The following is a 25,152-nucleotide window of genomic DNA, read 5'->3' as shown; positions in this document are numbered from 1 at the left end:
ATTAGTGACAAAAGGGTTCAAATCTAAAAATCGCTTGGTTGTTTGTTTTTATCATATCTGCTTCATGTTATATTATATTAACATTATAATTCATTCAACTGATGCTTTTATCCAACAACCATTCCCTCTGAGCCACCCTGTCTGAGAACCTAAACACCATAAACACAGAGCGGATTCCCTCTCTTCTCAGAAAGCCCCTCTTTAAATTCCCAGACCCCTGTTTCCTGATCACGGCTTTTAAAGTTTACTTTAGCTTTCCCCCAAAGGACAATAAGACACACATGAGGAGGAGATGATATGGCTCAGCTGAAACCAAAAGTCTTCCTGTTGATCCTGAGGGTGCGTTATTATATGTTTTTGAGAATGACAAAAGTAAAATCTGCACATTATAAAATCTGTAAAAATGTCTTCCAACATGTGAACCTGTCAACTCACCAGTCAGGGTAAAGCTAATCAGTTTCCGTGGATGTTCGACACCCACCTGCTCCGTGAGGCCGTCCACCTGGGAGGGAACAGACAACGTCAAACTCTGTACACCAGGAGAGAAACACACAGAAATATACATGTGTGTTCGTGCTTCTACACTCAGATGACTCTCAACGCAGGACAAAACGAGTCAGAGGGAATTAAATATAGCAGTTTAGCAGCGAGAATGCATTGAAAATGAAAACAATGACTTACATGTCAAAGCAAAGACAGTGTCTAAATTGCAAACTGATTCAAACTCACACACACACACACACACACACACACACACACACACACACACACACACACACACACACACACAGACCAGGACTGCGGGGTTCTTCACAGTGATGCAGGGGGTCGTGGCTCTCAGGGCTCCGCTCACACCGTGGTAGTATTTGAAGCAGATCTTAGTCTCAGCTGCAGAGGGAGAGGGGGAGAAGTGCATTCTGAGTATGTTTATAATGAGTTATAGACATGGGTGTTATAGAAGTGATACTGTTAACCTTTTTGTTTCAGAAAAACATAACAAATATGATTATTAAATATCTTTATAAAAAAACATTCAGAAAGAATACAGTGAAAATGTTCTCCAGTATGAGAGCCAATAGTAACTTACGCTCCATAAAGTAGTGCCCGGGCTCCAGCCTCCAAACGATCTGGCCCTTCTGGGTGCCATTGACCCCTCGGTTCTTACAGTCCCACACGTTGGATGGACTGGTTTCATCTGGAGAGCAGGAGAGCTGTTAGATGTCTTAAGGCTGGGGTTAAGCATTATGACTGCGATGCCAATCCCAAACCATGTTGGACACAAAACACAACAGATGATCTGGACTCTTGTTAAGAAAAACTGCAGCACAGTATGTTTAGTCTGCAGACTCTGTCTTCCAAAACACACATTTGCCTTTAATCAGTGAATCTATTCCCAAAATAGCCTCCCTACAACCTCTACACAGAAGGACAAACACAAACTTCCTGAGTTAAAAACAGGGAGGGGGAATTCCGCTGTACGTAGCACTTTCACACACAGATTAATGAAGCTCCCAACTCAGCTGAGTGCTGGAGAGGAGTGTGTGCATGAGCATGCCTGTGTGTGTACATTTGAAGGGGAGTGGAGGAAGGGAGGGCAAGTAGCTTATCATTGAATGTCTGCTTAGTCGAGGAAAGTGGTAGCCCCTCTGGGTATAAGACCCTGGAGCAGGTAATGAAGTCCTGGCAGCCTTATGATCGATAGCAGGGACCTGTCGCCCGGCCAGGCTCTCTGCACTGTCTCCCTGCATTCTCAACTACGAGCTAAACTTGGAGACATTATTACTAACTAGTGCAGTCCAGGAGGTCATCAGAAAAGTAACACCTGTTTTGGTGAACTATGGTGAACTGCATTACTTTAAACAAGTGTCACATGATACTGTGTTGTACTGTAGGTTTGTCTGACCTCTGGGAAGTCAAAGACACCCATTGCATTCAGAAATCCATTATCCATTACTAACACAATACATCATGCTGAGCCGCTCACAGGCTCCTTCAGTCTGTAACATAGCAGTAATTTTCTGGTGGAGAGACAACCCGTTTCACTATATCCTAAAATACTAACGTGCCAGAGACAAAGGAACAGTATGTGAGGGCAAACATGACAGTGATCATTTAGTCGGCTGCTTCTGCATACTCAATCATTCTAAGAAAAAAATATATATATATATATTCAGATGAACAACTGTATTTGTCAGCAGCAGCAGCAGCTACTGTCTGCAGTAAGGTTAGGACACTGGAAGGCTTTATCTGCCTGCCCCCGAAAAATTAGTAAGAGGCGCCGCTCAGCGGGAACAGAGACACAGTGTGTGAAACTATACTGTAAGAAATGTTCTTTTATTCGAAGTCCAGGAGTAGATTTAAAAGAAAACGAAGTGAAGCTCCTCATATAAGTTTTAAAAGGAGTATTTAGTAAAAGGATGTAGCAGTAGATTTTACAAAAGTTTCACAGCTGTGGCTCAATAGCCCGGTACACGCTCCACAGGCCGGAACAAAAGAGAGCTCGGTTTCACAATACAAACATCTTTTATAGAACCATCCCTTTCCGGCCATAAAATAAACAACTTCAAAATAAGACGTGCTCCGTTCTCGTTCTCTCATTGGTTGTTAGCGGGGGGCTGGATCCTGTTGGCCGCTTGTAGTCACATGGGGTTCTCCGGACTCTTCTATTGGCTGACGTCCTCGGGGGCGGGTCCTCCTATGACGTCACCATCGCCATCTTGTTAGCGAAGTGTTGAATCTCTCACCTACGATATTCTATTATGCAATCCTTCTGAGGTTTATCAGTTATTAAACACGCAATAGTATTATTGCAGCGTCAATGAGTGAGAGGTAGAGGCAGTGTGTTTAGAATGTAACTCCACGCGTCCTTGTCCCTCTACTCATATATACAATACAATATTAGCTATATGCTATCTGAGGCTAAAGACAACATCCGGTAGTACTACCGGAATTGGACAAATATGGTCCGTCAAGAAACAGTGAATTATCTTTTAATGTTCCGTTTCAATATATTGATTATTTCTTACAGTACACTGCATGAAGTATGGATGAAGTCCCCATAATGTCACCTATAGTTTCTGAAGAGCCATCGTATAGCTCAAACTCTGCGGCTCCGGAGGTCACGGTCTGGGCAGCGAAGCCACCGTTTCCCTCCTGGCTTAACGTCCAATTAAATTGAGGCGGGCCTGGGTGACATGGCACCTGAGACGGCTAGTGACTCAACTTCGTAATTGTACCACCTCTTTAGAGAAGAAGAAGAAGGAACCATAATGCTGCATTCCAGTTGAACTGGGAAGTGGGAGTATCCGACTTCCCAGTCGGAAATTTCAACTGGAACGCCCCCTCAGGTCGGATTTCCTAATCGGAAACTCGTAAATACCTCGCCATACCCCAGTTCAAACACCTTGATCACATAACATTTTTAGCTCTTCAGTATTATTTGTGTCACATTAAATCACCTGTAAATAAAGTACCGCTCATCTTCTATCTGAAGATATGTTGCTACGATATTTGTATGCACAAAATATGACACAGAGCGCTGTTATCAACTGGTATTGCTAACAATGGCTAACCCGGGGTAATTGCTAAATCTGTAAACAAGGCTAACGTTCATGGCTTGCTTTGTTGGAATACTTAAAATAGCCTAGTGTAAAATACTGTAAGGATGTTCCAAATAGTTTGCTATATGATACCGGAAAAAATATTACATACATATTTTGACTAGATTTGGCCTTAAACATTGGTATACATGTTTCAAAACAGTGTGTTAGGTCTGTAGTTTTAGTGGAAATTTAAAAGTTTTTCAAGTGGACTGCATATTTGTTCTGTAGTTTTTGGTATTCGGCAAGAGCAAATACAACAACAGCCTTCCTGCGAGCGTCCATCTTTTCCGACGTGTTACTGGAACGCAGTCAACTCGGATGTGACGTCACTCCAAGTTCCGACCTCCGACGTAAATGGAATGGTCCCACAGAGGGGAAATGTATTTGACCCATCCTAGTGTAATGGCCCGTCCACACGCTCCCGTTGGACGCTTCAGCGGAGACACCCCCCCACTTTGAATGGGGTGACGTCAAGCTTTGCCGAACTGCATTGAGGTTCAGTTGCTTCGCTTTGCCTGCGTTGCTCGCCGTTAAAGTTGAGAAAAATTCAACTTCTCAAGCGTCGCCGGAAGCGCCAGCCGATCAAATCCCCCTTATGCAAATATGCCAGTACAAGCGCTAACCAATCAAACCGCGTGTATGTAAATATGCTGGGAGAGTCAGAGCGCGGGTCATTTCGTGAGACGAGAGACTAATTGCGTAAGGAATCACCCGGTCTTATAGGACTCATACACAATAGCCATACTTGCTAGCAAATCCATTTCCGCAACAGTAAAGCTCTAGAAAGCCGCCTTTTTTACTTTGTGTGTCCGGGGTGGGAGATTAATGTGATTGGTTGTTGGTCACGTTAACCCCAAGCGCCAGACACGCCCACCGGCAAGCGTCAATGGAACGGAAGCATGTGTACACTGCGTTAGGAGCAGTGGGCTGCCATTGCTCAGGGATACCTCGGTAGCACTTGGTTTTTCGGGGCCAAGTCCCTATAGACTTTGCCAACAACATCCCAATATTTGCAAAAATGTCTGATGTGCCCTCAGTGTAGTCAGGACTATCAGCTGATAGTGCTGCCACATGAAACTCCTGTGACATCATCCTCAAGGAGACACTGGATGCTTTCTTCTGCCACCATCAGTTGTGCAAAGTCATTTTTAGGGTTGTAGTTTTGCGTTGATTGCAGGAACTATTAGCTTAGCTATTACAATTGGCAGGCTGTGTACAACACTGAAAACAGTAAAACGATTACTTTAGTAAAATGTATTGTGTCACAATTGTATTAGCTTAGTTGAAAGCAATAATGTTAAGTTTAAATAAAAACATTTTAGGTTCAATTTAATATTATTCAACTAACCTTACACAATTATGTGTAATCTGTTGACATAATACATTTCATTAAAATCAATGTTTAACTTCTTTTTAACTTATCTGAACACTCAGTGGTCTGCAGTGTTTCAACTCCACCTTCGGCTCTGAACCCGGATCGAGGTGGTACTACAAAAAGTACCAGGAGTCGAGTTCAGAAGAGCATGCAGTGGAAATGCAACATTAGAGGATGGAGAGTACACCAAAGATAGGGAAGAAACACTGAATGCTAGACTTAGTTACAAAAGCTGGTGGATCACAGGAGTAGATTCTTAATACCAAATATGCTGAGCGTACTCTGTATTACTTTTCACCACGATGCACAGATCCGCCGGACAGCTAGAGCATGATAGCCTTCATCAGCACACAGGTCAATGTATCTCCCCCTGTCAAATTCTGTCTCTAAGCAGGATAAGCACACATTATTGGAGACCACCCATTCCCCTCTCAAAAGTGCAAGCGATGTGATGGTGTGTATGTTATTGTATACCAAGGCAGAACTGTTGACTCAGCCTCCAGTCTAAAGTGTAGAGTCTCAGCAGCTGCTGTTGCAGTATTGACTTGGAGTTGGAAGCCTCTACACAAGACTAACCCGGCTATTCTAAGCTCCAAACCATAAACCATCATCAGCTGAAAAGCTCTGAGGACAGGTAGGGTCATGTGAGCTCAGGTCTATCATTTAATACTAGAATATTTTAGACACTATAATATATGAATATAATAACTTCGATACTATCCTCCTGGTTCAGGCAGAGTCATCCTGCCTGAACCCATCAGGTTAGGTCTGGCAGGAGATAAAACCCGCCATGATGCAGGACGAACAAACGTTGTCTGATTTTAAATGTTTACTGCTGGTTGAACGAGAAACTGCCCCCCAGGGATAAGAAAGATATCCATGATTATTTACACAACTTGCTCTTAACACTTAACTCTAAGCCAAAGCAGGGTGGACTTCCTATTTACTACTGTAAACAACAGCTAGGCCCGTGTGGCAACAAAACAGTTCTCATGACAACTGACCTAACTGAGACCATGTTGTAACAAGTAACACGTATCTGCTTAAATATTCAAAAATGCTTCACTTCATAAGGCAATAATTGCAAGATTTGATTTACCCAAAATGTGCACAGATCAGCGCAAGTCTAAAAACATCACTTTTCAAGTTTATCAACCAATTAAAGTCCCAGAATATAAAAAAAGTGTTTCCGTTAGCCTGTAATTACCTGTTTTTAGCTGGTAAAATGTATAAAAAACCAGTAAATTCAAAACCTGCCGGTCAAGATGTCTGGCAATAATGCTCATACAACACTTAGATAACGTAGGCTATCCCTAGACATTTGTGTTTTGACAGTCAGCTACATTACTGGTGCTGCGTCATGACGTCACCATTTACTTCGCTGATTTTCTCCCCAACGCCGCTCACAACAACAACAGTCGGGGACTGCGTCGGGTCGATGATCGTGTTGCTTTTGTCATACGAAGCCAGATTGAATTAAAGAACTACTCCTAAAACCTTATACTCCTCTCCAGAGCGCCGTGGTTCATTGTTCATTTACTGCCCGCTGCAGTGCTGCTTGTCCACCGGCGTTTAGTCTGCCGTTAGCTCATGGCAGCGGCCGCTGGAAAGTATGCACGGTCTGACTCTCACACTACCAGCTGATGCATACCCCCCATCCCTATCAGTGTATATGTTTCAGTCTGATTTGACGCTCTTTAGCATCACAACGCTGTTATGAAAGTTTGTCTGATATATGACGGGTGATGTTAGCATAGCAGCCGTAGCTAATCTGACTAATTTGACTACTAGTTGCTATCTTATTGTGGCATAAACCGGCAACAACAACAACAACAACAGCGGCATATTTGACCAGCGAAGAACCAGAGCTTATCAGGCTCTAGCCTTCGGAGGGCGGGGAAAAACATGTTAACATAATAGTTGCTTTTGTAACATCTGTTATTGAAACATGACCGGTACGTGTCGAATTTGTCCGGTAAAATAAATTATTTCCGGACACTTGACCGGCAAGAAAAAATCAAAGCGGAAACCCTGATGCATAGCTGCATACTTTGCATACTTATGATTAGGACTTTAATATGCATAGATTTAATTTATCAGAACATACAGCCCCGGAAAAAATTATGAGACCACTTCAGCATTATCAGTTTCTCTGGTTTTACTATTTATAGCTATGTCTTAGCTAGTTAGTTTTTATTGTATTCTATAAACTATTGACAACATTTCTCTGTGTTTGAATTCAACAGACACTGGACTGGCTGCAAACATGTAGAGATAAAGATTCAAGAAACATTTGGAGTGGTCTCTTCATTTTTTCCATGACTGTGTTTGCAATATATGCAATTTGCTATTGGAATCCTGTGACCCGACCCACCAACCCCAGTTGAGATGGGAGCTCGGATTTGTCTTGAAAAACTGGAGGTTTGTCCTTGAGTTGCCCGAGGACAGTTAATTCCTGAACACACATAATTTTCTCACCAATGTGATAGAGCCCGATCCAGTCGGTAGCATCCACTTCCTCCTTGATGTCCCAGGATATGACGAGGTTCTGGCCCCGGTTCAGCGTGTACTCCACAGTGGATGCTGTTAGGGAGGACCGGCTGTGGGACGTCACCAGGTCCGTGTCACTGTTAGCACGCGCAAGCCCGATAGGACTGCTGATAACAGAGATGTTATCTCCGCCAGCTCCCCCCCTTTCCGCCAGAGTTCGCAGGTTGTCCGGGCTGAGGGTGTGCCTCAGGTGGGGGCTGCGCCTTCGTGGAGCTGACAAGTGTTCGCGGCCTCCAACTGCTAGGTTGGGTGGATTGTGGGAGCGGGTCCTGGGTGGCAGGACTGCCGTGGCAAGGGAAGGACGCATATTGTGCAACTGGCAAGAAGATAACTCCAAGAAACTGTTGCGGAGACGCCCGACCAGAGGCTGAGATCAGGAGGAGCTTCTTATTGATCAGGCTGGTCGTCAAGGTGGTGATGCATCTTACTGATTCATCCCTGTTGACTTAAGGTAATCTCTCATGTCTAAACAGTGAGTCGGTTTGAAAAGGCGTCCGTGCCTGGAAGCATAGGCTCCTGGTATCATTCCTTCTGCGCCTTGCACCATGACAGAAATGTTGAAGATATCCAGCAAGAGTCCCAATCTTATTTCATCTTATCCACTGGCAATGGAACCTAAAGGAAGAGAAGAGACAGAAAACTGTTAGCTACTAAGATGCTTTCGCCCAACAAACGCAAAGACAGATCAAGCATCGATTACCTGGGGTATGTTGGCTGTCAATGAACCTAACACAACCATTTGCCTCCATCCTTTATTCTGCCTTTTTAACGGAAGTAGAAATGGATGGAACTGTGCACCCCTGTTTTTTTCTTACTCTCTATGACTTCATGGAATGTACAGTGGGGCAAAAAAGTATTTAGTCAGCCACCAATTGTGCAAGTTCTCCCATTTAAAAAGATGAGAGAGGCCTGTAATTTTTATCATAGGTAAACCTCAACTATGAGAGACAGAATGAGAAAAAAAAATCCAGAAAATCACATTGTAGGATTTTTAATGAATTAATTTTCAAATTATTGTGGAAAATAAGTATTTGGTCAATAACAAAAGTTCATCTCAATACTTTGATATATACCCTTTGTTGGCAATGACAGAGGTCAAACGTTTTCTGTAAGTCTTCACAAGGTTTCCACACGCTGTTGCTGGTATTTTGGCCCATTCCTCCATGCAGATCTCCTCTAAAGCAGTGATGTTTTGGGGCTGTCGCTGGGCAACACGGACTTTCAACTCCCTCCAAAGATTTTCTATGGGGTTGAGATCTGGAGACTGGCTAGGCCACTCCAGGACCTTGAAATGCTTCTTACGAAGCCACTCCTTCGTTGCCCTGGCGGTGTGTTTGGGATCATTGTCATGCTGAAAGACCCAGCCACGCTTCATCTTCAGTGCCCTTGCTGATGGAAGGAGGTTTTCACTCAAAATCTCACGATACATGGCCCCATTCATTCTTGCCTTTACATGGATCAGTCGTCCTGGTCCCTTTGCAGAAAAACAGCCCCAAAGCATGATGTTTCCACCCCCATGCTTCACAGTAGGCATGGTGTTCTTTGGATGCAACTCTGCATTCTTTCTCCTCCAAACACGACGAGTTGAGTTTTTACCAAAAAGTTCTATTTTGGTTTCATCTGACCATATGACATTCTCCCAATCCTCTTCTGGATCATCCAAATCCCCTCTAGCAAACTTCAGACGGGCCTGGACATGTACTGGCTTAAGCAGGGGGACACGTCTGGAACTGCAGGATTTAAGTCCCTGGCGGCGTAGTGTGTTACTGATGGTAGCCTCTGTTACTTTGGTCCCAGCTCTCTGCAGGTCATTCACTAGGTCCCCCCGTGTGGTTCTGGGATTTTTGCTCACCGTTCTTGTGATCATTTTGACCCCACGGAGTGAGATCTTGCGTGGAGCCCCAGATGGAGGGAGATTAGCAGTGGTCTTGTATGTCTTCCATTTTCTAATAATTGCTCCCACAGTTGATTTCTTCACACCAAGCTGCTTACCTATTGCAGATTCAGTTTTCCCAGCCTGGTGCAGGTCTACAATTTTGTCTCTGGTCTCCTTTGACAGCTCTTTGGTCTTGGCCATAGTGGAGTTTGGAGTATGAGTGTTTGAGGTTGTGGACAGGTGTCTTTTATACTGATAACGAGTTCAAAAAGGTGCCATTAATACAGGTAACGAGTGGAGGACAGAGGAGCCTCTTAAAGAAGAAGTTACAGGTCTGTGAGAGCCAGAAATCTTGCTTGTTTGTAGGTGACCAAATACTTATTTTACCGAGGAATTTACCAATTAATTCATTAAAAATCAGACAATGTGATTTCCTGGATTTTTTTTCTCATTCTGTCTCTCATAGTTGAGGTATACCTATGATAAAAATTACAGGCCTCTCTCATCTTTTTAAATGGGAGAACTTGCACAATTGGTGGCTGACTAAATACTTTTTTGCCCCACTGTATGTGTTGCTTACTAGTCTCAGAATGTTAAGGATTAAACACTATGCACTATTTACTTTGAAAGATTAATGAAACACTGAATAACACAAACAGGCCTTCCCACCATGGGGACGAGTATACTGAAATCATTTAATTTGAAATATATTATCTCTATGTGACCATTGGAAAAAGACATCTTTAAACCATCCTAATAACTCTCACACAAACACACACACACACACACACACACACACACACACACACACACACACACACACACACACACACACACACACACACACACACACACACACACACACACACACACACTGTCACACTCACACTGAAGCCTGGTTCCTAAGGTTCCTGTCAGAATAAGCAGCCTAAGTAAAACCAGGAAGCTCTTCAATCAGAAAGCATCGCTTTAGGATCTGTCTGGGGAGTTTCAACCAGAGCCATTTAGTTTTTATAGGAAGGTTGGCATGTGATCGGGATCTAGCCAAAAGCATCTGGTTTTAGATGGTCTGATGAGAGGAGTTTCTTCCCGGCGGAGAATAGGTTTGGTAATATTCAGCTAATGTGTCTGGTGCAGTCACTGGAAAACCATATTTGCTGTAGTCTGAGCTAAGCCCTGATATCTTTGGCATTTTAAATGCGTATACGTCTCAAAAGCTGAGCCGTTCAGTGATCCTTCCTCTGCCTGAGTATGACTATGCACCACAGTTTTTAATAAAAACTTTGGGATTGTGACGTTATTAGTCTGCATATAAACCAAACCGAAGTTTAAATGGCTGAACAGAACTGTCACTGACAGTTTATGCCCCTTTTCTTGCCCCACTAAATGAATACGAGAAGTATAAAGTTACCCCCCAGAAGCCAATTAGCTTAGCTTAGCATAATAACAGGTGAAGTGGGATAACCTTCGCCTGGCCCTGGCCAAAGGTCTAAAAAAAGAATCAGACATCCACCTCTGAAGCTCACACGATTCTGTACCTCCTTTATATAACTCCACATAAAACAAACGTGTAAAGCAGGGGTGTCCAAACTTTTTTCACCGAGGGCCACATACAGAAAAATATAAGGAGAGCTGGGCCACTTATAGAGGTGAGTATTGCCTGATAAGTTAAGTTAAAAGTTAGTAAAACAAATCAAATGTAGGTGAATAATGCGCTATACTTGAAAATACTTTCAGAAAAAAACAGCCTACATCCCGTCTGTCTTTAAGGTTTCATTAATTTAGTTGGCAGCTCATTCCTTAAAACAGAAGCCTCAGATTGTTTATAATAAGAGTAAATATGAAGGTTCAATTTCAAGCTCATTATAGAAATAAGTTATTGGGTTTTTTTTTATCAACTAAGATTTGTTAGAAAATGTTTTACATTTTAAATGACTACATTTATTTGAAATTGGGCTCATTAATATATGTTAACATATATATTTGAGAAGTACAATATAAGACAATCAGAAATTGAATTTGTGGGCCGTGTTGCATTATACTTTTAGAATTTGCTGAGGGCCGATTCAAAAAGGGACTGCGGGCTGCATTTGGCCCCCGGGCCGTAGTTTGGACACCCCTGGTGTAAACAGGTGTGTCTGGGTGCAGGGACTTTTTGCAGCATATACTTTTGGCAAATGCGATGGCGCCAATAAGAGTATGCCATATTATTTCTGAGTTCTAAGCAGACTAGTGGAAGTTTAATTTGACCAATGATTGGAGATAATGATAAGATCGTAAAGTGGAGGTGTGCTATCTGAATCTAACATAAAGTATGTGTTAAATCCATCTAATTCAATCCAACTTTATTTTTACAGCACAGCATAAAATATATATAAAAAAACAAAGAGAGAAAGAGAAAAAAAACAAAAAACAAACTCTCATACGTCATATAAAAATATATATATAAACCCCAATTTAAAACAAGTCTTATAGGAGGTCTACAATCGTACAGGTGAATAAGGGGGTCTTCAAATGGGATTTAAAACCAGGCAAAGTGGGAGCAAGTCTGATCGAGGGGGGCAAATGGTTCCAGCCTGGATAGGTGGTACAGCAAAGACACTGTCCCTCCGCTGTTTCAACCTCGACCTCTGGACCACAAGGAGGAATCTGTCAGCAGACCTCAGGGACCGTTCTGCCAGGTAAGGGCTTTGTAGGCAAACAATACCATTTTTAAGCCAGTGCAGAGATGTGAGTACAGGGGTGATGTGCTCACGCCTTCTAGTGTGATCTCCTAAGAAGGCAGGAGATGGAAGCCTGGCTAACTCCAACGTAGAGCAGTACAGTTGTCAAGTTTAGTTGTGGTAAAGGAAGGTATTAACCTCTCAAAGTCACTAAAAGGAAAGGCTGGACCTTTGACATGATTTGAAGCTGAAAGAAACATAATTGATCTGTATTTCCAATTAAAGAAATCCTGATCAATCTGTACACCCAGATTTGTTACAGTGTGTTTCACACATGGGACCAGAGAGTCAGGCACAAGCGGGGCGTTGGGGCCACCATTGAAAAAACTGTAGAATGTGTTGCTAAAAGGGCCAAATCAGCCTGCCAAACCACATAACTCCAGTCAACCAGTTCCTTCCACTTCAGTCTCAGGTCTGGGCCAACATCTAGGCTTATATGATTTACATTTTTTGTTTTATATTTATTGTACAGTTCAAGAACGGGGGAAAAGATTCAAATATGACTGTCCTTATGTACAAGGGCTCCTATGTGTAAAAATCATAAATGATTAGTATTTTCTATGTGCACCAGGCATTACTGTGTCAATGTGCTCCCCTCCATTGCACCCTCTAACATCTTTTTCTGCTTCATCATCAACGTGACAACAATGAAAGATTTGAGCATGGCGGGAAAATGTAGGTAAAACCACACCTGTATCTGCTATTGTGGATGTTCCCTCTGGTCAGTGTTGTTTGTGAGAGGAAATTCTTCCCCATGAAAAGGTTGGAGATCATTTTAAAAGTGATTCATATGCAGTAACTTGATGAGAAATGTTTTAATATACAGTATATATTGCTCCTGAGCCCCTGAATCAATTCCCTTTGCATTTTGAACTGACTGATCAGAAATGAGGAGCAGGTCTCCGTGGGTCGGCTGTGTTCTCCAGATAGCGGAGGCCTTTTTATTGAAATAAGATCTGCAGCATTTGACATGGGGGAGAGCATGGACGCCCCTGACTCGACAAGATTACCAGAGTGCGGCTCAATCTCTCACACACACACACACACACACACACACACACACACACACACACACACACACACACACACACACACACACACACACACACACACACACACACACACACACACACACACACACACACACACACACACACACACACACACACACACACACACACACACACACACACACACACACACACACACACACAGCATGGGGGATTTATGACAGAATAAAACCTTCATTACAGATGCAGGAATACCTAAATCCTGCTCACGTGTGCTCCTGGCCTCACACACAGTCATGCAGCGGCAGCAGGGAGGGGCGGTTTGCATCAACAAGCAGGAGCTTAGCAGCTGAAGGAAAACTAAAATAAGTGTGTGTAACTGTTGGGTTACGTAAGTGTTCCTGTGCTCCTATGTTTGCCAGGCATTGTCTCGTTCTGTGGAATGGGAGCGTCCCTCTCAAAGCAGAGGGGATGATGATTCTGTCTACCAGCTCCACGCTGCATACACCAAAACTGACCTCAGGTGGGGGCACTGATCAATCTGGACTTGCTCCAGTGCTTTTTCTTCTAAAACACAGCCATTTCCCATTATAATCCCAATTCCACTGCGCTGCACAGCTTTGACCTGATGACGGATTACTGATTGATTCTCAGGAAAGGATAAACAAGCTGATATGAGTAACCATGTGAGTCATTTGATCACTGTTCTGTAAATAATAGAGCTGCACCTAACATATTTTTATTGTAGATGAATATAACATTTCTTTTTTAGAGTAGTTTATGTGATAATTGTGTCTATAAAATTCCAGAAAACAGTAACGCATGCTATCCCATTTCTCAAAGTCAAAACCCCAAAATATTCACTTAATTATTATAAAAACTAAACAAAAAACAGGAAATCGAATAGGTAAACATACATATATATAAGTGCATATCTAAATTTCCCTTCACGGGTAAAAATGAACTAAATATAAGCATGCATGGGATTGGTTTTTGTTTATTTCTGGAGAAATCATTTACTAAATTGATGGATTGCATTTTATATCCGAAAAGGTTACTCAGCACAACCGACTAAGGTTTGTTTTATTGTCAAAGCCTGGCACCTGTCTCTGGCTGGATTCGGGATTCAAGAACAGAGGACATAGCTCAGACTGTGTTAAAATCAGAGAACCTTTTGAGTGCACGTTTGATTATGTAAATAGTTTGCCATTTCATGGGGATGGACTTCACGTTCCACTAGAGCTACGCAAGAACCGTGCTGAAAACCTAACAATATTCTTCCAGTTGGCACAATTCAGTAATATATCATTTTGTTTACATATTATTTTATTTCATTGCATGTCACAGTTACTGATTTTCATGTACACATTACATTCCAAAGATTTAAAATATCTGTAACAAGATCAACTAGTAACTCAGCAAATGAGCGGCGTTTTGAAATGGCTTTCAGCTCAAGAAGTGCTACTTAAAAAGTTTGGTTAGGTATATGGTTTGAAAAGTGTTTGAACCTCTGCACAAATGGAAATGTCACCTTCTTGTTGCAGATCTTGCTGTGCTGAGAATAATAACAAGAAAAACATCTAGACACTGGCAGAAGGTTCTGGAGTGTTGTGGTCTTATAGATTGTCAAAAAGCATTTCTTCAGAGAAAGATCTTTCAGCAAGGTGGAATTAAGATGTCTAGGTATCTGGGAGCTACAGTAATGTCAGTCTTTGTGACAGCTCTTTGCTTGATGAATGCACAGAGGGTGAAAAATATCCGTCTTGTTGAGCGTCCTGTGTGACAGTCATGACTGACAGGAAGCATCGTTGCCATACAGCGGCATCCCCCCCTTACACCTAGTGCCAAAGAGAGAAGACACACACACACACACACACCAGGATAATGTTCTTAGGCAGACACCTAAAAAATATTAATATGAGTTATTCATATCAGAGATAAATCAAAAATCAATTATCATTTTGACCCGGGACAAACGGTTAGACGTTGAGAGCTATAGGTGCAGTGATGTCACTTAAGGTATTCCTCCTTCTTGTGTGTGTGTGTGTGTGTGTGTGTGTGTGCGTGTGTGCGTGTGTGCATGTGTGCGTGTGTGTGTGTGTGTGTGTGTGCGTGCGTCTGTGTGCGTCTGCGTGCACACGTGCGCATTTGTGTGTGTGTGTCAACACAGGGACCCCTTGGTGCCCCTGTGGAGGTGACTGCTGCACTTTACATTCTGACAGAACGGGCACCTTGGGGAGCTGGCACACACTGAGGTCTTATTGTGCCTCACTGACACATAATGTGAAGAACAAAAAACAGAACCAGCAAAAAGAAGCATCCTAAATGAAACACACACACACACACACACACACACACACACACACACACACACACACACACACACACACACACACACACACACACACACACACACACACACACACACACACACACACACACACACACACACACACACACACTTATACAAGCAAGTTTCTCTGACTCTGCTGATGAAAATACATTCGGGGGGGGCGGACGGACAACACAGGCAACAGTTCCCAGCAGTAGAGCAGCCCTGTCCCCCCTCGTTTCTCTAAACACACCGCCTGACAGCACACATCTGGATGAGTCACTCCCCCTGAGGTATCCCTCAATGACAGGCCGCGTCCAGTCCAGAATTCCATTTACGCCTGAAGACTGATTTACATCGTCTTTTCCAGGGTTTGAAACTCAGGCATGTCTATAAATGGGAAAATGGGTTGTGTTTGCCTTTATGAAAGGCTTAAAAGTGCATGTACAAAACTAAAAGTAAGTAGAAGGATCTGCTATGCTAGAGGTTATCTTCTTCTTTATTTTTATAAACTTTGTTTATTGGGTTTTTCAAAAGCAGTCATTTTAACAAAGCATGTATGAAAAGTAAGTAAAACAAATATTCAGTTAATACAAAACTGCTGATGTATTTAATGTCGTAGAACAAAACGTGATCCGTCTCTTAAATTTGTGTCAACCACAGACCTTATTTTCAGCTGTTTTCCAAAATCCCATGGAAAATCCCACTGACTCTGAGACGAGGGAACCGGAGGTGGTCAAATGCTCACTCACTTCCGGGTTTTAGGACTAATTCCTGCAACACTCTATTGTTTACCGTCTTTAAAAAGGGGCCCAATACTGCTTTTTGGGGTGGGCCCTCTCCTGTAGGGTGTTATATAGGTTTGTGTGCAAGTAAAAGGTCAGTAAACTCAACGGTGTGTGAGTGTGTGTGAATGATAGTCTCCCTGAGCAGCTGGCACCTAGTATGGCAGTCTCTGTATGGATGTGGGTGGATGCTGACTTGTACATTTATAAAGCTATTTGAGAAGTCGCAAAGACTGGAAAAGAGCAATATAAATGCAGTCCATTTTAATAAAATGTCCATTTACCATGCTGGTTCAAATGAGATTAGTCAATACTACTCGGACAATAAATGGAAAGCAGATCGCTTCCAATACCAAAATCGTGTCACTTGCCTACAGATTCTGTATTCATGTGCAGTCATCTTTCCTCAAAGATTATTAATGACCTGTACAAGCAGCCAACCGTGACATCACTGCGGGTTGACACAGCCTCCCCCTCCCATATTCAATCCTGACTCATCGCTAAATACATCTACGCTTGTGAAGTCCGTGCAGCCACCTGACTCAACGAGAACACGTGTTGGATTCAATTATCATTTTAATCTTTTCTAACCACATCCCAACACTCAACAGTTCACAATCCACTCAAGCAGGAGCAACCCCCCCCCCTCACTAAACAGAATCAATGCTAGAGAATTACAGCTGCACCTGTGTCCTTTGAGATGGTTCGATACCATGCCTTATTATACTTATATACTTATTCCTCATTAGTTATTGTTAAAGTTTTAGGTGAAATCTTAACAAAGTCTTTTTTTACTTGCAAAGATGAGCCAGAGTTTTTAACAACAGCCACATCAGCAGGACAACATGCCACCCAACATGCCTTTTCCCTGAGGACACTTTGACCCCTCCCAGTATAAATCACAGGTGTAAACAGCGTGAATGATGGCTGATAGCCTTTGATCTGTCTCAGTTTCAGTGTCCTGGTGTTGTTCATGCTGGAGCGAGGTTGTTTATTCCTGTGAAGAAAAGCTAAAATGCCTTCTGTGAAACAGGACTGTTTCATAAGGTAGAATGTAACATTTCCTCATGAACTTTTCTAAACCTCTGCTGCTGTGTCACATCTTTTTGGAGTTGTGTATTAATATGATGCCAAATGTTTCCAACAACTTTTAGACCTAAGGAAATCTGTCATTATAATAATAGTAACAGCCAAGGTAATGGTTCGTTTCTGTTCACGGGTCACGGGTTAGGGTTGTGCTTTTCTTTTAGTGATGTGGATCTGAAGTTATAAGAGAAACAAGCTGAGCAAGCATTAGTGATAGCACTACAGTGCCGGAGAAACACGTGAAACTGCTTTATTAAGAGTTAATACAGGTTTTGATCAGCTGGTCCATGTTTGGAGAGGGGGAGTCCTCTGAAGATAATCATGATTAAAAAAGTCCTTGATCTTCTGTTATCAGATTAAATAGCCAATCCGCTTCAGGAAGGCTCTGATTTTTAACACAAAAACAGTCAGTGATTTTGAAAGATGAAGAGAAGTTCTCGGTAAAGACTTCGTTATTAATGACCAATGAATGCAATGAAAAACCACCATGATCACACAGTGTACTTCACAACAAATCTCCATCATTTATTTTTTCTGTGATGACAGACGCCTGGCAGTAATACATAGTGTGAAGGTTAAGGCCCTTCACACAGGTGTTTTCTGATCTCATGGGAGGATTAAAATGCAAAACCTTGCCAAACTCTATGTGCTAATGCTCTAACAGTTGTAACCAGATTAGCAAGGAGGTGTCATTAAAGTTCAGTTTGTACAGCCACACATCCTAGAGAGGTGTGATCAGGTAGTAACACACCGGTATGAGGGGACAGGGCTTTAGGGATTGAGACAACTATAAAAAGACAGCCTCGTTTAATTTTCCCCAGCAGTCGAACACATCAACAGTCTCCTCATCTGAAGTCAACCTCAGGTCAACTAAAGGACAGCTGCTCTTCATGTTCATAGAGCTTATGATGGATTCTCAAAGTGACCCTTCACACTGCTTTAATCTGCTGCTCTGATCACCGTGTGGGGACTAAGTATAGCTGCAACTCAATTCTGTATGGAATTTAATGCCCAATAGTTTATGAATTAATAGATGTATCTTTTAATCTATAACATGTGGGAAAACTGTGAGAAATGCCTATCCCAAATTCTCAAAGTCCATTTAAAGTAATGTCTATTAATGTCTTGTTTTGTCAGTCAAAAACTCAGATCCATTCACTCTGTATAATATAAAACAGAGAAAAAAGCAGGAAATATGTAAGAGGCTGAACACAGCATTTACTAACATTTTTGAAGAAACAAAAGAAGACAAATTGATGCACCTCTAGTTCTGACGTTCGATGAGTGTTGGCACTAGGGAGGGATAGTTGCTGTCATTAGACATGGAGCTGCTTTAAAACACGCTGCACATGAGCAGACATGTTTGTTCATGTGTACAGCCTTAATTCTAAAAAACATATTAAATGGTGTCAAAACAGGATTTTTGCATCCATTACGTTTAATATGTGGGTGTAGCAAGTAGCTTTAAAAAAAAAAAAAGTTTTAAAGATATTTTTTGGGGGCTTTTTGCCTTTAATCGGATAGGACAGTGGAGAGTGACAGGAAAGTGGGAGAGAGAGTCGGGATGGGATCCGGAAAGGACCACAGGTCAGGAATCGAACCCGGGTCGCCGGCGTACGGTGCAGGTGCCCCAGCCAGTTGCGCCACGGCCGGGGCCTACCTTTTGTACCTTGAGGTCATTTTGGATGTTCTTACTTATTCAGCTCTTTAATTATCACTACTGTGAAGCTCCACTGATACTCATCAGCTGTCCAACACATCCACTGACATCATAGGTGCTGCACACAATCTTGACAGTTGTCAGATTGAAACACTCCCAGGTTGTCCCCTTGTCAAATTCTGTCAAGTGGGGAGTTTTTTTGTGATGATCTGCATTCTAACAATCCAACAAAACTCTATTTTTGCTTGCTCCAGTCGGTCTCAGATTACAGTTTTGCCTAATGTATCACCGTTTGAGAAAGATGTGCAGTTTTGCCAATTTCAGTCAAATCCTTTCTTAAAAGATACAAAAAGTGAAGGCCATATGAAGGAATATAGAGCACCAAATCTCATTAATGACCACACAATCATTTCATTATGTATACATGACATGTGTTACCTGTGTGCTGTAATGTAAACACAGCACCCTGCACTGTGGGCATGTCCACACCTCAGAGTTAAAGAGACGTGAAGGTAACCCCCTCTTACAGCAACGTCACGTCAGCAAAATCACGTTACATAACCGATAGTCTCCAACTTTAATCATTCCAAATCAATGTGTGCGCTGCGAGGCCGCTGCTCTATGCACATGACTGAGCAGGCCGTGCAGGACCGCACTGACAATGTGCAGGTGTCACCGCTCACTATTGGATTACTGTGGGAATTCCCTACGTCATTTTCTTTTTATGCATCTCTTTCGCAAGACGCAAGCATGAAACATAGAAATTCGATCAATTATCCCCATCCGTGCAAAACCACAATAACAGCAGCAAAACACCATACGCATAACCCGACGCTGCGGCTGTTTAATGACAGATTACACTGCTTTGAGCAGTATCACCAACACGGTTATCAGAATCGCTGCTGAAAGCTATGAACACCTACACGCTGCCTCCATTCCTGACGGGGCACTGCTGGCGGAGCTTACCTTTGGCGCAGAGGTGCAGGATGGAGGAGATGACAGCCGTGCCACCGACACCTGCTCGCTGCTTTCTGCGCGGGGATATCTGAGCACAGTTTAGGTCGTTATCCCTGCAGTCCAAATGAGGCGGGACGGGCGGGGTGCCGCGTTAGCCCCCCCTCCCTCTCAGATCCCGAGCCAGGGCAGCGTTGGGCTCCGAGTCACGAATGGAGACGGTATCCCTGTGAAACGCTGCGGCGCTGCGGAGATCCTCGGCCCTGTACGGCGGCAGCTTCCAGCGGTGTGCGCAGGTCCTGCAGACAGCTGCCTCCCCCTGCTGACAGCTGCCTCCCCCTGCAGACAGCAGCCTCCCCCTGCAGACAGCAGCTTGCACTCTGCGGGCTTCAGCCGTGCGGCTCACGCGCACCTCTTCCTCAGATTCTCCATCCCTGCATCGCAATGCAGGTGCAGTTCCTGCCGATGTCCTCCCAGCAGTCCCGGCAAATGGTCTGAATGTGATGGGCTGAGCAGTTCCCGCTGTCAGCCCATGCCGGAGGATGGCATAGTGTTAGGATGTTTTAGGCGGAGTGGCTCTTCTTCGCAGGGGGGCGCGGAGGGATTATTCACAGGATTGTCGAGGCTGTCTAACTGAGATGTAGTTTTTCTGCGCATTACATATATAAACACACACACAGTTCATATTAATGTGAGGGGGGGCAGAGTGGGAGGTGACACGAAATGAGGGGGGGGGGGGGGGGGGAGAGAGCGAGAGAGAGAGAGAGAGAGAGCGACAGAGAGAGAGAGAGACCTGTAGAATAACTCCACTCCACTGATTCATGCATGAGTGCGATGTAAAGCTGCTGAGCTAATACTGGATGTCAGTGGTTTCAGAGCTATGTGCAGATGATCAAATTATTTACAGTGGTGGCAATACTAATTCTACACTTCTGAATACTCTTCCACCTCTCCATCTGTCCTCAGTGGTCATGCACGGAGAAAGGGATTAAAGGTGATGGTACTAATCTAATGTATGTATAAAGTAATAACGATGGTAGTTTGCAATTACTATTAGAATAAGGCTAATTACGCCAAATTAAGACTTGCATAGCTCTTTTTCTACTTTCCACCGCAGTGAAAGGAGGCAACATGAAGGCGACTGAATGCAGTACACTCAGTCAGCCGTGTTGCACTGCTGTGGCAGCCTTGCAGCCAGGTGTTGTCTGGGACACAGTGCCCCCTAGTGGCTGGACAACAGTGGTGCAAGCGCTTCTTAAAAATGCATTGACACCAAATGGAGAGCAAGCAGCATGGTGCAGATAAACAGCAGGGCCAGAGGAGGGGATGGTCGGGGCGGTCACCCGCAACTAACCTTACGTTCTATAATAGCACTTTTATTCCCATTCTAGTATATGTTTAAAGCCTCTACTACTACAACTCAATTAAAGTGGCGTGTAGCCCCTCTTACAGCTGCAGCGAGCATGGTTGGGCTAGGGGACAGAGAGGCAGCAGAACCTTTAATATACTCTTTATATATACACCATTTACTCACATCTCCTATCAAAAAAATGATTTTGGGGCAACCAGTCCTGCAAACATTAATTGTAATGTAATTTGAGAAATGAATTGTGAAGTATAGTTATATTGACATATATACTAGTATTTATATTTCACACATCTATATTCTGATCTGTTTGAATTGTTTGTGTGAAAGGCACTAATGTTTTACTGTTTGCAATGTGTGTACCCGCCCAGGTACTGCAGAGAGAAATGAGCTTTAATCTGACATCTCATCTCTGTCTCAGATCAATGTATTCTGTGCATGGTCCTTGTTCAATGAACATATGGTTAGTCATGCCATCAGATGCATTTTGGGGCACAGTTCCCTGTCCAAGAGCCCTTTAAAGGGTTGACCAGATATCAATCGACTGACCCTCGATTGTCACAGCCACAGCTGCTCTCCCTCCACAGGTTGATGCCCCTTCCCTTTTTGTTCCAGGGTATTAGGGTAGGCTAACACCCTGCATTCAAGTTAGCTGTACTGTAAGCAGCTGCCTGCATTGTCTTTGTGGTCATATCAGCAGAAAGCAAGTTGTAATCTCTTTCACTTATTTCCTGCCCCGTTAATATTTAATGCCCTTTGAAAGTCCTAATGAAATAACAATACAAACTTCACAAATTAATTCATACACAGGCAAAAACAAACTGGTGAGAAGGCAATGTTACATTCCTACTGGTTTGAAACCAAACAGGCACACAGTCCTCTGAATGCAAGCAGTTTAAACTAATCGGACTAATGTGTAGTCAAATGTTATTTCATGTTATGAGGGTCAGAACCATGGGCGCCACTTTGTTAGAAAAAGTGGTGGGGACATTTATGTATGTAATACATATACATACATAAATGCTTTCAATATTTTTTTGGACAACTAGCGAAGTATGCTACGCTGCTGCAAAGCGGGAGCAACAACAGCTTTACTGTTTTCTATTCAAATATCTAATATGAAACGTTTTGCACCCAGGAAGTGAGAACAGTCTTCAAGATTGTACATGTTCTCTTTGCAAATAAACCTTTCGCAAAGCGAAGCATTTTTGTGCACGCTATTTTCAGAACATTTTAAACAATTTATCCTAATACAAAGTGGTGGGGACAAAATTGGCCCTTTCAGAAAGTGGTGGGGACATGTCTCCAGTGTCCCCAGTATAAATAACGCCAACATATCAGGCCTCATGTCATAGAATGAAGATCACTTTCATAAATTCACTTGTCCGTAAACATTATTTCTGCCTCAGTCAGGTCCAATATATTTTAATCGGCCTTAGTGGTTAATAGTTTGACAAAGAATACCACACCTCTTCTTCTTTCTTCTTTTTAGAGGTTTATTGGAAATAGGCATTACTATTAGTATTGAGGCCTTACTGTCACCAATGCTACAGAGTTTGGATCAGATTGGCGAGCATTCATATTATTTGTATTATATCTGCCATTTCATTCCTTTTATTCATTTGAATTCTGTATTATGTTTGCTCTATAAAATATCCACTCTTTTTCTCTCAATGGCGTTCTCTATCCACTGCACTCCTAAAGATATTGCAAGCATATGTAACCTGATAATTCATCAACAATCATTTTTCCTACTTTGAGTCAACTAAATGCTACTTATAGTTTGAAGTGAAGTGTTGAAAGCATGTGTGTAGATTAGTACATATGCCTGTATGGTATAAGAGTTGACAATACACTTCCTTACGTTTCTTATTCTTCTTGTGTTATGTGTGAGACAAAAGTCTGCAGCTGCATCTGGCCAAGAATAGGCTGGTTAAAATGACACTTAACTAAACGGTCTTTAGTAGCTATTACAGGAAGACAGATCAAAGTCTTTTTATTTTTGAAAGGGAAAAAACCCACAGTGATGAAAATAAAGAAAGTGACTTTTTATATGAATGTTTTATATGAAACAAAATGGTACGGTATTATAACGGATAAATAGGGCTCTACTTCAAAGAGACCCGGTCCGCTCGGTCATACTCGTGATGAAGATGTGGCAGAGATATCTGGCTTCAAACTCACGTTGGCATTACTTTGTGCTGTTTCGACATTATTTGACTTAGGGAACGTTTGCATTACCTTTGAATGAGGTTCTTGACGCTGGAGGCCAGACTCGATGTATTGTGGGCCAGTGAACCAAGACCAGATGTGATGGTGGAAGGCCCATAGACTGTTAAAAAAAGAGAGGGGCCCGGTGTCGGATAGAATAAAGATGTAAAGATCTCTGAGTCCAGCCTGGCCCTCATCCTCCTCCATGTCAACTAATGGAGCAGCCTCCTCCTTATGACGCATATCCATCCTGCAGCGTCTGTCCTGTCTCCGGTATGGACTGGCTGTATTCATATTGTAGCCTGCTTAAACATTAGCAAACAGCGTCTGATGAGAACCCAATATTATTTTGTTTGCTTAATGTTGTCATAAACAGCCAGAGGTGGGAAAAGCACTCAGATCTTGTTCTTGAGTAAAAGTAGAAGTACTCAGATCTTGTACTTGAGTAAAAGTAGAAGTACTCAGATCTTGTACTTGAGTAAAAGCAGAAGTACTCAGATCTTGTACTTGAGTTAAAGTAGAAGTACTCAGATCTTGTTCTTGAGTAAAAGTAGAAGTAGTCAGATCTTGTACTTGAGTAAAGTAGAAGTACTCAGATCTTGTACTTGAGTATAGTAGAAGTACTCAGATCTTGTACTTGAGTATAGTAGAAGTACTCAGATCTTGTACTTGAGTATAGTAGAAGTACTCAGATCTTGTACTTGAGTAAAGCAGAAGTACTCAGATCTTGTACTTGAGTATAGTAGAAGTACTCAGATCTTGTACCTGAGTAAAGTAGAAGTACTCAGATCTTGTACCTGAGTAAAAGTAGAAGTACTCAGATCTTGTACTTGAGTAAAGTAGAAGTACTCAGATCTTGTACTTGAGTATAGTAGAAGTACTCAGATCTTGTACTTGAGTAAAGCAGAAGTACTCAGATCTTGTACTTGAGTATAGTAGAAGTACTCAGATCTTGTACCTGAGTAAAGTAGAAGTACTCAGATCTTGTACTTAAGTAAAGTAGAAGTACTCAGATCTTGTACCTTAGTAAAGTAGAAGTACTCAGATCTTGTACTTAAGTAAAGCAGAAGTACTCAGATCTTGTACTTGAGTATAGTAGAAGTACTCAGATCTTGTACCTGAGTAAAGTAGAAGTACTCAGATCTTGTACTTGAGTATAATAGAAGTACTCAGATCTTGTACTTGAGTAAAGTAGAAGTACTCAGATCTTGTACTTGAGTAAAGTAGAAGTACTCAGATCTTGTACTTGAGTAAAGTAGAAGTACTCAGATCTTGTACTTGAGTAAAGTAGAAGTACCAGAGTGTAGGAATACTCTGTCACAGTAAAAGTCCTGCATTCAAAATGTTCCTCCAGTGAAAGTAGAAAGTACTCTCATCTAAATGTACTCAAAGTAGCGACAGTAAAAGTAGTCATTGTTTGATTGGTCCATTTCAGAATAATATCTCTGATATGTTTTATAATTATTGATCATTAAAGTGTTCTCAGAGCTGGTAAAGGTGCAGCTAGTTTGAATGGCTTTGTATACTGCAGGGTAGCTGCTGGATTTACTGCAGGTGAACTAAAGTCTGATTTAAGGGCTGATTATATTTACCATCATTAATCCAGATCTGTAAAGTAACTA

At 42.4% G+C, this 25,152-nt stretch overlaps 1 protein-coding gene across 1 annotated transcript in view; it reads right to left on the bottom strand.

Moving 5' to 3' along the window:
• The window catches only part of hecw2a (HECT, C2 and WW domain containing E3 ubiquitin protein ligase 2a), a 61,853-nt gene extending 41,679 nt beyond the window's left edge, over nt 1-20,174 (bottom strand). The window contains 5 exon segments of the mRNA XM_063887007.1: nt 436-502; nt 794-888; nt 1,088-1,195; nt 7,456-8,142; nt 19,966-20,174. Of these exon segments, the coding sequence (XP_063743077.1) occupies nt 436-502; nt 794-888; nt 1,088-1,195; nt 7,456-7,834 (649 nt within the window). The 5' untranslated portion in view covers nt 7,835-8,142; nt 19,966-20,174.
• Between the last annotated feature and the right edge of the window lie 4,978 nt (nt 20,175-25,152).

The sequence above is a fragment of the Eleginops maclovinus genome, chromosome 7, assembly GCF_036324505.1.
Source record: "Eleginops maclovinus isolate JMC-PN-2008 ecotype Puerto Natales chromosome 7, JC_Emac_rtc_rv5, whole genome shotgun sequence".
In the NCBI taxonomy this organism is placed as follows: Eukaryota; Metazoa; Chordata; class Actinopteri; order Perciformes; family Eleginopidae; genus Eleginops; species Eleginops maclovinus.
This window is presented reverse-complemented; position numbering and strand designations above follow the sequence as displayed.